Source organism: Stegostoma tigrinum, chromosome 39, assembly GCF_030684315.1.
Source record: "Stegostoma tigrinum isolate sSteTig4 chromosome 39, sSteTig4.hap1, whole genome shotgun sequence".
In the NCBI taxonomy this organism is placed as follows: domain Eukaryota; kingdom Metazoa; phylum Chordata; class Chondrichthyes; order Orectolobiformes; family Stegostomatidae; genus Stegostoma; species Stegostoma tigrinum.
Window position 1 is genome coordinate 8,834,096 of NC_081392.1, and position 13,595 is coordinate 8,847,690.

Consider the following 13,595-nt stretch of genomic DNA (forward strand, 5'->3'; position numbering starts at 1 on the left):
ATGTCATTTGAGGAATGGGAGGGGGAGTTGAAATGGTTCGCGACTGGGAGGTGCAGTTATGGATCTCTCTTCTGACCAAAAGAGGTCTCTTTAGAAGGTAAGTATAAATGAAAACTAAAGCAAAACTGAAAAAAGAAGGAAAAAGAGGACGTGTGTGTGTGTGTGTGTGTGTGTGTGTGTGTGTGTGTGTGTGTGTGTGTGTGTGTGTGTAGCTTTAAATTGAGGGGTGAAAGATATAGGACAGATGTCAGAGGTAGTTTTTTTACTCAGAGAGTAGTAAGGGAATGGAATGCTTTGCCTGCAACGGTAGTAGATTCGCCAACTTTAGGTACATTTAAGTCGTCATTGGATAAGCATATGGACGTACATGGAATAGTGTAGGTTAGATGGGCTTCGGATTGGTATGACAGGTCGGCACAACATTGAGGGCCGAAGGGCCTGTACTGTGCTGTAATGTTCTATGTTCTATGTGTGTGTGTGTGTGCGCGCGCGTGTGTGTGCACGTGTGGGGTGTATATGTACGATGGGGTGTGTCTAGGGGATTATAATTTTAACAGGTAGAAATATATGCTGACGGTTCACAGTTGATTACCTGAAACTATAATCTATTTATTGAGGTAAATTGAAGAATTCTGGGAGAATTGCAAAGGCTGAGGATCCAGCACTCTTGCCTGTTGGGTGCCCCTACATGCCTCACTCCTGGTCATACACCACTGCCTCTGAGGATCAGCAGCCAAATCAGAACGCTCTGCCCTAAGTAGTGTGACAGTCTCCTGAAAAAAATATTTTCAGGTAATTTTCACACTCCCTCATGCATTGCAGTGTCTGTTGATTGGCCTTCAGCTCAGAAACTCTTAGCCAAAAATCAGGCAGCTGCGAGTTTACCTTATGCCATAATTACAACTCAAGTTAGAAAGTCCCGTCTGCTGGCCAATCAAACGCCAACGCCTCCAAAACATGATAAAGCCGTGCACTCACCTCACCACTTTCTTATTCTTCCTGGACCTGAAGTATTTATAGTCTAGATGATCATTAGCTAAACACTTAAGGGCCTCATTTTTTTAAAAAATTCAATCATTGAACAAGGGCTGTCAGTGGTTGGGCCTGCGTTTATTGCCCATCCCTGACTGCCCTTGAGAAAGTGGCAGTGAGCTGCCTCTTGAACTGCTGCAGTAATGCGCTAGAGGTAATCTCGCAATGCCCTTAGGACAGGAATTCCAGGGTTTTGACCCAGCAACAGTGTAGTATTGTTGATATATTGGCAAGTCAGATGGTGTGTGACTTAGAGGGGTATTTCTACAGTGCATCTTGTAGATGGTACACATTGCTGCTACTAAGCATCCTTGGTGGATGGAGTGTATGTTTGTGGATGTGGCACCCATCAAGTGGGCTACTTTATCCTGGATGGTGTCAAGCTTCTTGACTTTTGTTGGAGCTGCACTCAACCAGATAAGTGTACATACTCCATCACGCTCCTGACCTCTGCCTCATGGATGGTAGACAGGCTTTAGGGAGGTGAGTTACTCACTGCAGGAATCTGACCCTCTAACTTGCTTTTGTAGCCACAGTATGTATATGACTAGTCCTGTACAGCTTCTGGTCATTGGTGACCCCAAGATGGAGATAGTTGAGGATTCAGTGATGGTTTGAATGTCAAGGGATGGTGGTTAGATTATCTCTTGTTGCAGTGGTCATTGTCTGGCATTTTGTGGCATGAATATTACTTGCCACTTTCAGATGAAACCTGAGCATTGCTCAGGTCTTGCTGCATTAGAACTTGGACTGCTTCGATATATTTGGAGACTTGAACAATGCTGAACATTGTGCAATTGTTTGGGAACATCCTGACTTCTGACATTATGATGGAGAGAAGGTCATAGATGAAGCAGCCGAAGATGGCTGGACCTAGGACACTATCCTAAGGAACTCCTGCAGAGATGTCCTGGAGCCGAGGTGACTGACCTCCACGACTATCTTCCGGTGTTCCAGGTATGACTGCTTTCAGCGGAGGGTTTTTTCCCTGTTTCCCATTGACTTCAGTTTTGCTCAGGCTCTTTGATGTCAGACTTGATCAAATGCAGCCTCGATGTCAAGGGTAGTCACTCTCACCTTACTTCTGGAGTTCAGCTCTTTTGTCTTGTTTGAACCAAGGTTGTAATGGGATCAGGAGCTGAGTGGCCCTAGAAGAACCCAAATGTTATGTTGAGGTTGTACAGGCTGTTGATGAGGCCCCTTCTGGAGTTCTGTGGCCAGTTCTGGTCTCCCTGTTATAGGAAGGAAGTTATTAAGCTGGGGAGAATTCAGAAGAGATTCACCAGAATGTTGCTGGAAATGGAGGGTTTCAATTATAAGGAAAGGCTGGGACTTTTTTCACTGGAGCATAAGTGGTTAAGAGGTGATCTTATTAGAGGTTTATAAAATAATGATGTGTATAGATATGTTGAATGATAAGTGTCTTTTCCCTAAGGTAGGGGATTTCAAAATTATAGGGCACATTTTTAAGGTGAGAGGGAACAAGATTTTAAAAACACATTGGGGGATTTTTTGGCTCATATTTGGAATAAACTTCCAGAGGAAGTGGTGGATGTGGGTGCAGTTACAACATTTAAAAGACACTTGGATAAGTACATGAGTAAGAAATGTTTGGGGGGATATGAGCCAAGCGCAGGCAGGTGGAACCAGTTTAGTTTGGGAACATGGTTGGCATGGACTGAAGGGTCTGTTTCCATGCTGTATGACTCTAAAACCCTATGGCTGGGGGGTCAGTAATCAGGTTATTCTTGACCAATCCTATTTGATAACACTGTTGATGACATCTACCAGCCATTATAATGATGATCAAGAGGATGCTGATGGGGTGGTAGTTGGCTGGGTTGGGAAGTTAATCCTTCATTTTGAGTACTGGACATTACATATTGCCAGGTACTGTTCTAGAAGAGCTTGGCTAGGGAGCAACAAGTTCTGGAGCACGAGTCATCAGTACTATTGCTGGAATGTAGTCAAGGCCCATACACTTTGCAGTATCCAGTACCTCCAACAACTTCTTGATATCATGTGAAATGAATCTAATTGGCTGAAGACTAAAATCTGTGATGCAGGGGACCTTTGAACAAGGTTGAGATGGATCATATGGAACTTCTGGTTGAAGATTGCTGTGAATGCATCAGCCTTATCTTTTACACTGACGTACTGAGCTCTCCCATCGTTGAGCCACCTCCTCCAAGGACTTTGTATCAGAGATAATGGGAACTGCAGATGCTGGAGAATCCAAGATAATAAAATGTGAGGCTGGATGAACACAGCAGGCCCAGCAGCATCTCAGGAGCACAAAAGCTGATGTTTCGGGCCTAGGTCCTTCATCAGAGAGGGGGATGGGGTGAGGGTTCTGGAATAAATAGGGAGAGAGGGGGAGGCGGACCGAAGATGGAGAGAAAAGAAGATAGGTGGAGAGGAGAGTATAGGTGGGGAGGTAGGGAGGAGATAGGTCAGTCCAGGGAGGACAGACAGGTCCCAGCTCTTCCCCTCCACCCACTGCATCCCAAAACCAGTCCAACCTGTCTCTGCCTCCCTAACCTGTTCTTCCTCTCACCCATCCCTTCCTCCCACCCCAAGCCGCACCTCCATCTCCTACCTACTAACCTCATCCCACCTCCTTGACCTGTCCGTCTCTCAGATCCTTAACAGATGAGTGCTTGCACTTTTGTGTTAAGCAGTCCTTGATGTTCAGTTATTGCCTGATGTCTATCTACAAAGTAAGTACAAGGGGAAGAAGAACATACCAGTGCTTGCCTCTGAGGTGGGCATAACAGGCCCAGGGATAAGGTAAAATATTTTAATGACGAATGTGTCCCTAGTCTGCTGTGTACTTGTTTAGGTATTGCAGCAGCAAATTTGTGTGTGCATGGCCTCTAGAGTGGGACTGTTTGATTAACATAGTTATTTATAAGTTGGCGGACTTGATTTAAATTTTGCAGTTGCCAAGTGGGTTTCCTGTAGCTTGGGAATTGTCAGTAAAAAGGAGGCTGAGGCTACCGAATCTTGAAGATGTGCCTTTATCTAGCACCCGTTTTGGGCCAAGAGAAACAGCAGCAGTCCCCTCTCTATGCTGCCCCATAGACCCCACCCCCATCCCCAATCCCTCAAGGAAACCTTCAGCTTCCCTTCTGCCAATCATGGTCTGTCCACTACCCTCCTCCATCACCATTCCCTAACCCCCAACACCTCCATTCCCCGTGAAAACATCAAAGTCCCACCATCTTGACTGCCAACAATCATCCCCAAAGGTCCTTCCGTTTTTGCTGGACTTTCCCACCCAGTGGTGGCCGACCTGTCATTTGGCTCCTCGAAATGATCAGCAGGCCAACAATTAAAGATGGCCAGGCCATGACAAGTTGCCCTGCAACCTCCCCACCTCCCTGTCAATGTAGGGATTGCTCAGTTGCTCTCCACTGTTTGAGGTATTGGTTTCGTACATAGTTATCATTTGATTCTTCCTCCTACAGCTTATTTCAGCTTGACCTTTGAAAGAGAGAAAGTGGTGGATGTGGATGCAGTTACAACATTTAAAAGACACTGAGACAAGTACATGAATAGGAAAGGTTTGGAAGGAAATAGGCCAATTGCAGGCAGGTGGGACCAATTTAGTTTGAGATTATGGTCAGCATGGACTGGTTGGACTGAAGGGTCTGTTTCCGTGCTGTATGATTCCATGACTCTGGATGATTACATGAATAGGAAGGGTTTAGAAGGATATGAACCAAATACTGGCAAATAACACTCAATTAATTTAGGATATCTGGTCAGCATGGACAAGGTGGACCGAAGGGTCTGTTTCCATTCTGTACATATCTATGACTGGTGAGGTGGGAGTTTAGAGTATATATCAGCTTCTCTATCTCTTTACACTTCACTCTCCTAGCTCTTGTGCCTCCCCCTATTTTTATTCACATGCCTGCTATTAATGCTCCAATTCTTTCTTTCCTTACTTTTAGTTTATGCTCTTCGTCTGTCATGCTTTTGTTTCCTATTTTGACTCCCTTTGTCCTCCTGTTTGTTGCGATCCCCCTTCTCCCCTCCCCTTTAAACTGGATTCAGCCACATCCCCTGAGAGCTGACAGTGTGTTGTGTGTGAGAGAAAGAGAAAGAGAGAGAGAGAGAAGCAGCATTACTGAGGCTGTCTGAATCTGTTCACAATGACGTGGGATAATGCAGGGAGGCAGCCCCCCTCGAACGATGGTTAGGACCTGGTCGGCTAAACCAGCAGCTCAGCATCATCTGTACGAGGACTCCAGCTGAATGGGCCTGCACCACTTGGGACAGGTGATGGGGCAGGTGCTGGGGTTTGGACACTGCAGTATGTTCCCCTCCATTTTCTATTCTTTTCTCAACTGACGCAGGGACTGCATGCAAGAAATGTAGTTATAGAGTGTCCCACCCCTGCAACCCTCACAGGTCCCTCCGGTTCTCTGGAAACGGTGGTTAGATCTGAGCCGCGGGGCCTTGGTGGTTTAACTTTAACCAAGCATCGAGCAACCATTCCTGAAGACAAAGAGGCTGTGTGGGTGTGGACGACAGAATTGTCTCTGCCTGGCCGGTGTGGGAGGTTGCATGCAATGAATCAATGGGGTCGGGCAGTGTTACCGCGGCCTGCTAGTTTCCTCTGTGTAATTATCAGAGCCAACAAACGCTCCTGTGTTTTTATTTTGGACTGGATCTAATGCTGATCTCTTTGACCCTTATGGTGCTTTTTATTGCATGTCTATGTGCCCTCTTCTACTTCTTTCGCGTCCTCTGCATTTTACTGCTGTATACTGTCTAATACCCGCAAGATGATCAGACTTGAACTGAACCCTCACCAAGGCACATTCTCACTTAGGCATGACCGTACTTAGATATGTTCACACTCAGGCATGTTCATACTGAGGCATTGTTCTGATTTAGGCATACAGATACATTCACACACATGCGTATAGACTCATTCACACAAACATTCATGCACACACTTATAACAAACCCATATCTGGCACCTGAGGCTATTAAGTGAAAACCCAGCATAACACTGAGCGCTGTGTTACAAGGAGAAGAGCCCAGGGTCAACCCTTAGCTGGGTTGAGTTGACTGGGGGTACTACTGGGGGTGGCACTGGCCACATGTGAATGCTGCCCCCCCCCTATACTGGGACAGATACTCATGTGGACACAACAGACACAGATATAATTTTATCCATATTTTTCATGCATAAGGTGACACAATCTCAACAGATTGAAGATTTTACACAATCAGACCTGTATACACATACTCATGCTTACACACATGCCCTCATTCATTCATGCATATACACATGCACATGCACTCTTAAATATCCTCCCTCTCTCACATACACATACTCTCTGTCACACATACACACATACAAAACACTTGTGCATACACTCACTCACTTTCTCACACATGCACACACACAATGTCACACGCAAATCCTCTTACACACACTCTCGCAAGCATTTTCTCTAATACAGCAAAAACATGCATTGACATAGCACCTTTAATACACTTCCCAAGGCACTGCATGAGAGCATTATAAATCAAAACATGAGGCCGAAACATGTAAGGAGTCATGTAGGCAGCTAACCAAAGTATGGTCAAAGAGGTAGATTTTAAAGAGCATCTTAAAAGAAGGAAACAAGTTGGAAGGGGGGTTTCAGAGCTTGGAGCTCAGGAAACTAAAGGCATGGCCTCCATAGATGGTTTGTTTAAATTCAGGAATGCTGATAAGTCCAGAAATCGGAGAAAGACCTGTAGGTAAGCCTGTTGAATAGGAGGTAGGAGGCTGTTGGAATCAGGCAAAGTCCACGGCAAGCTAAGAGAAGTAATCCTGCCTCTTCTGACCCCATGAAAGCAAACACTTTGGAAGTCTCAAGGTCTTCTTTCTTGTAACTGAGTGGCTTCCCACATTTCCTTTAAGGACCTCTGGCCAAGACCCAGAAAAAGAATTGAAGAAATTGCGGGAACAAACGCAATGACTATACTCTCACACAAACCTGCTTACTCTTTGATGTTGGCCATGACAAAGGGTGTAGCACTTGTGTCCATGACCCGGAGATATGAACCCCAAAATAAAACAAAGCAAGTACAGTGATGCCTGCGTCCCAAATCCAGTAGTGAGGTACCGTACTTTGCATTTATTCACCATTAATCTTTCATGGGATATAAGTATTACTGCATTTCTTGCCCATCTTAATTGCCATTGAGCTGAGTGGCTTTCTAGGTCCATTTCAGAAATTAGTTAAGAGACAAACACATTACTGTTATTCTGGAGATACATGGGAGCGCCAGCCCCTGCAAGTTCTGCTCCAATCCACTCACCGCCCTAACTTGAAAACATATCACCATTTGTCCACTGCTACAGGGTCAAAATCCTGGAATTCCTTCTCTAAGGACATTGTGGGTCTACTTATAACACATGGAGGCATGGATTCATAGAGCACGAAAACAGACCCTTCAGCCCAACCAGCCTAAGCCAACCATAATCCCAAACTTAAACTAGTCCCACCTGTCTGCTCCTGGCCCATTATCCCTCCAAACATTTCTTAATCATGTACTTATCCAAACTTCTTTAAAACGTTGTAGTCATACCCACATCCCCCACTTCTTTGGATGTTCATTCAACACACAAACAACTTTCTATGTAAAAAAAATGCCTGACTTGTCTTTTTTATAGCTTTCTCCTCTCACTTTAAAAGTATGACCCAGTCTTGAAATCTTCCACCCTAGAGAAAAGACACACGACATTCACCTCATCTATACCTCTCCTTATTTTATAAATCTCTGTAAGGTCATCTCTCAACCTCCTACACCCCAGTTAAAAAAGTTCCATCCTATTCAGCCTCTCCTGATAACTCAAACCATCCATTCTGGGTAACATCCTAGTAAATCTCTTCTGAACCGATTCCAGCTTAAGAATATCTTTCCTGTAACAGGAAGACCAGAACTGGACACAGTACTCCAGAAGAGGCAGTTCAAGGAGGCAGATTACCACCACCTTCTCAAGGGTAACTAGGGATGGGCAATTAATGCTGATGCAGCCAGTGATACTCACACCCCATGGGGAAATAAAGAACACTTGTAAACCAGACAAGCGAAGAGTGGCAGAATTCCTTCCTTAGAGGAGATTAGTGAACCAGAGGGTTTTAGCAACAAGCATTAATCGTTGTCATGTTCACCATTATTAAAACCCTGGCTTTAATTTCAGATTCATTCATTCATTGAAATTAAAATCAACCAGCTGTTTTGGTGGGATCTGACCTCATGCCTCCCAGAGCATTAACCCAGACGTCTGGGTTTCCTTGAAAGTGGAGTCACAGGTAGACAAGGTAATGAAGAAGATGTTTGGCGTGCTAGCCTTTATTGGTCAGTGTATTGAGTAAAGAGGTTGGGAAGTCATGTTGCAACTATATAGTACATTGGTTAGGCCACTTTTGGAATACTGCATTCAATTTTGGTTTCTCTGCAATAAGAAACATGTTGTGAAACTTGAAAGGGATCAGAAAAGTTTGACAAGGATTTTGCCAGGGTTGAAGCGTTTGAGATATAGGGAGAGGCTGAAGAGCAGGGAAATTTTCCCTGGAGCATCAGAAGCAGAGGGATGACTTTATAGAAGTTTATAAAACCATGAGGAACATGAATAGGGTAGGTAGCCAAGGTCTTTTCCCAGGATATGGGAATCCAAAACTAGAGGGGCATAGGTTTAAGGTGAGAGGGGAAAGATATAAAAGGGATCGAAGGGCAACTTTTTCAGACAGAGGATGGTGCTTAAATGTAATGAGCTGCCAGAGGAAGTGGTGGAATCTGGTACAATTACAACATTTAAAAGGCATCTGAATGGGTTTAGAGGGATATGGGCCAAATGCTGGCAAATGGGACTAGACTAATTTAGGATATCTGGTTGGCGTGGACAAGTTAGATTCAAGGGTCTGTTTCTGTGCTATACAGCTCTAAGACTCTATTAGTTGATTGATTTCACATTGTGCTACCATTATTTCCTAGTCAAGTTGTTCAATCAAGTCTCTTGGTGTCCTCCCAGGTGAATCCATTGTCAACTGTCAGGAAAAACCCATCTGGTTCACTAATGTCCTTTAGGGAAGGAAACTGCCATCGTTACCTGGTCTGGCCTACATGTGCCTCCAGAACCCACAGCAATGTGGTTGACTCTGCACTGTCCTCTGGACAATTAGGGATGGGCAATAAGTGCTGCCTGGCTAGCGACGCCCTCATCCCGTGAATGAATAAAGAAAAGAAAACAGCTGGTTACTGTATTGCAGTTTGGGGGATCTTACTGCATACAAATTGTATGCCAGTTTTCCAAATGAAATCACACATCAAAAGCACTGAACTGCTTTGAAACACTTTGAGATATCCCGTGATCATGAAAGGTGCTATATAAATGCAAGATTCTCTTCGTACAACCACTGGAAAAGTGGCTTTTAACAATACCCTTATAGTGACGTGAAAGGTAAAGTCACCATAATCCTAGAGGAACACAGGGCCATTCTCTCATTAAAGAAAGACAGTTGGTGGTGGTTTAACCTGAGGGTCACCATGCCCTAGGTGAGGGGAGAGATTGAGAAAGTGGAACCTTCATCTTAACCTCATGATGCAATACCTTGTGATGTACACATTTTCTCAACAATTTTTCCCAATCAACTATCTTTGATGTCATGATTCTAGAATGGTAATGATCTCATCCTGAAGTTTTTGTTTGTAATTTGATTGATTTATTCCTTCCAGAGAATTCACTGTGTTCAGATCTTCTCGCAACCTGTCCAGATGGCTTTTCTGTTGTACTTTTTTCTCATTTTTCAACACATTTAGTTTCTTATCAGATATCTTAACTTTGTGTCAAACATTTTCCAAACAGTTTTTGTAATCTGATCATGTTACTAATCCCCTTTCATAAGGACTGACAAGTGTTTCAGTGGAGCATAGGAGTAGTCCATTCAGCCCATTGTACCTATTCCTCCATTCAAATAGATCATAGCCACCTGTGTGCTATGTTCGCAATATCCCCCATATCCCTTGCCGTCATTGATATCAGAAATCCCTTGATTTTTATCTCAGACATTCTTAATGACTGAGCCTTCGGGGGTAGGGAATTCCACTCTCCCTGTTAGGTATGCCATTCCAAGACATTTGCCAGCAAATGGTGACGTGTTCCCAAGTCAGGATGGTGTGAGCCTTACAGGTTCTATGTATCTAAAGAGCTTGTTCTTCTGGGTCGTCATTGTTTGAATGAATGAATGATTTATTCTCGCATATATCTAGGGAGATACAGTAAAATGTGTTCTGTCATCACAGTCCTGAGACATTTTGAGGCACAAAAGAATAAAAAGCAAATGCTTACTTGGAACATATTGTAGGAGAAGCCTTGGTGAGTTGCTGCAGTTCACCTTGTAGATGCTGCACATTGTAGCAGTGATGTGTCAGTGATAGAGGGAGCAGAGGTTTAAGACGGTGAATGGGAATCAAATGGGCTGCTTTTCCATGGATGGTATAGAGCTTCTTGAGTGTTGTTGGGGCTGCACTCATTCAGGCAAGTGGGGAGTATTCCATCACACTCCTGACTTGTGCTTTGTAAATCGTGGACAGGCTTTGGGGCATTGGTGCAGGAACTCACGACAGAATTCCCAGCTTTCTCAAACCATATTATTGAATTGGCTGGCCCAGTTCAGTTCCAGGATGTTGATAGTGAGGGAATTCACTGATGGTAACACCACTGAATGCTGAAGGATGTGTTTAGGATAGCCCTTGCTGGAGATTATCATTACCTGACACTTAGCGTGACATGAATGTCACTTTCCACTTAATTGAGACGTGAGAAGTGCTTTTAAAATCTGGGAGTGCAAGAGTCCAGAATCAGAAGAGTGCAGAAATCTTGGAGCTTTGCAAGTTTGGAGGGATTACAATGATAAGGAGGAACAAGGGATTTGACAACAAGGACAAGAATTTTAAAATGGAGATATTGGTCAACCTGCCATCAGTCAGTGAGTGATGGAAGATTGGAACAGTGTGAGCTAAAATATGGATGGCAGAGTTCTGAATAAGTTCAAGGCAATGGACAGTAGGAGATGTGCTGGAATTTTCTAGAGGGGTCAAGGGAATGGATAAAGGTTCAGCAGCAGATCAGCTGAGGCAGGCACAGAGATGGAAAAAGGTGATCTCAGACACAGTGCAGTTATATACTCATTTGGAAACTCATTTGAGACACCAAAGTTGCAAAAAATCTCCTTCAATCTCAGCTGATAGGGAGGGATAGGATCACAGACAAGACAACAGTGTTTGTGCTGGAGGCCAAAGAGAATACCCTCCCAGTATTCAGTCGGAGAAGATTTCTGCTCACCCAGCATGGAACATCAGGCCAGCAGTCAGGCAGTTCTGAAAGAGCAGAGGGGCCAATGGTAATGGGAGATGATAAAGTGTGAAGCTGGATAAACACAGCAGGCCCAGCAGCATCTCAGGAGCTCAAAAGCTGACGTTTCGGGCCTAGACTCTGATGAAGGGTCTAGGCCCGAAACGTCAGCTTTTGTGCTCCTGAGATGCTGCTGGGCCTGCTGTGTTCATCCAGCCTCACATTTTATTATTATAGAGGGGTCAATGGCATGTGTGTTGATGTGGGGAAGACAGAGGTGTGGTGGTAACTCACTCGCTGGCTGCCACACCATCGACTGGACTTTACCACAACCTTATAGCTCTGACAATGGGACTGAGGAGCGGTGGCAGGAGAAGGCTGCAGGGATTCAAATGTTGCATCTCCATGAAGGCAGAAAGGACCCTTGGCTTGGAGGAAAAACCCCACTGGAGGGTTTACTGGGGCCATTGAGTTCTCACAGTCCTGTCCTCGGGACATAATGCCTCCAGTTGCAATGGACTCACCCCCAATCCAGAGTTTACCTCAGTCACCTCCAGTGACATGGCCAAATGGTGTGGGGCCCTTTGCACCAATGACCCAATGTCAGAGAGTGCAAAATGTCCTGTAAATGAGGCATTAACCATCGGCAGCCCAACTCAGTAGTGTGGGCAGCTGATCCAGTTTTTAGCCCATCCAGTAGAAATTTCCCAATGATTAGGATTCCTCAGGGAGCCCTCCTGATACTGCTTCTGCAAGAAACTTAGAATAACACCTCCCTCTCTCTCTCAAACCCCTGTCTCCAGGGGTAAATTCCAGTCAAAACGTCTCTATCAGAAACACTAAATCTCATGCCCAAACTAACATGCACTGAATCAATTTTACACACATCAACAATCATGGAAACACACAAACATGGACTGTAACGTGCACACTCACGTATGCGCACTAACGTTTCTATTTAATAAATGTAAAACAAGGAAGGTGTTCAAATGGTATTAATATCACTGGGCTAATGCTTTGAGGAGATGGGTTTAATTTCAGTGGCAGAACGTCAATTCAATTAGTAGTATCTGGAATTGAAAGCTAGTTACTGTCCTGCTGACCATGACAACTGTTGTTGATTGCAGCGAAATCCCGACTGGTTCACTTGGTTCCTCTTTAGAGAAGGAAATTTGCCACCCTTATTCAGTCAGGCCTACATATGATTCCAGACTCACAGCACTGCAGTTAATTGCCCTCTGAAATGCCACTCAGTTCAAGGGTAACACATGCTGGTCCTGTCAGTGACACCCAGTGGTTAGCACTGCTGCCTCACAATGCCAGGCACCCAGGTTCAATTCCACCATTGGGTGACTGTCTGTGTGGAGTTTGCACGTTCTCCCTGTGCCTGTGGGTTTCTCCCTGGTGCTCTGGTTTCCTCCCGCAGTCCAAAGACGCGGTCAGGTGGATTGGCCATGTTAAATTACCCTGTAGTATCCAGTGATGTGCAGGCTGGGTGGATTTGCCACGGGAAATACAGAGTTGCAGAGATAGGGTTGGGATGGTCTTCAGAGAGTAGGTGTGACTCAATGGCCTGCTTCCACACTGTAGGGATTCTATGAACTAATTGAAAAAAAACTTACAGACTGACTCATGCATGCATACAGGTGCTAACACACACATAACAGGATCTGAGTTTTGCCCCCACTTCGATCATCACTTTCAGACTGTCCCTGGAGCTGTGTATTTCAAGGTGCTCAGTGCTGATTTAATGTGATTGCATCCTGCTCTCTCCATTAGAAGAATCTGCCTCGACTGTCTCCACCACTCCAGATTCCACCCCGTCCTCTACTGAAGGTAAGCCACATTCTTTAACCCTTTCTGTGCCCATTTCCTGGTAGTTCCCAGCAACTGGCTTTTCTGATGTTTTCCTGCTAGCTGGAAGATGACAGGAGAAGCAGACAGGTGTGGGAAGAAGCTGGGTTTGGGGGATTATGGAAGATGGTGGGTAGGTAGGAGTTAAGGTTTTGATAACACAGAAAGCTGGAAAAGGCCATTCAACCCCTCGAGTCTGCTCCACCATTCAATAAAATCATGGCTGATCATCTATCTCAAAGGCATTTGCCTTCCCTCTCCTCACATCTCCTAATGTTTATCATATCTGGAAATCTGTTGATGTCTTTCTTGAACATCATCAACAACTAAACTTCTACAT

At 44.7% G+C, this 13,595-nt stretch overlaps 1 protein-coding gene across 3 annotated transcripts in view; it reads left to right on the forward strand.

The window, feature by feature from the left end:
- Positions 1 to 5,117: 5,117 nt before the first annotated feature.
- The window catches only part of LOC125447871 (reticulon-1-A-like), a 92,670-nt gene continuing 84,192 nt past the window's right edge, over positions 5,118 to 13,595 (forward strand). Inside the window, exons 1-2 of one of the 3 annotated variants that reach the window (XM_048522661.2) lie at positions 5,118 to 5,353; positions 13,181 to 13,237. In XM_048522661.2, the coding sequence (XP_048378618.2) occupies positions 5,296 to 5,353; positions 13,181 to 13,237 (115 nt within the window). In that variant the 5' untranslated portion in view covers positions 5,118 to 5,295. The remainder of the gene's footprint in view (positions 5,354 to 13,180; positions 13,238 to 13,595) is intronic. The other 2 variants (XM_048522660.2, XM_048522662.2) reach the window with 2 other exon arrangements.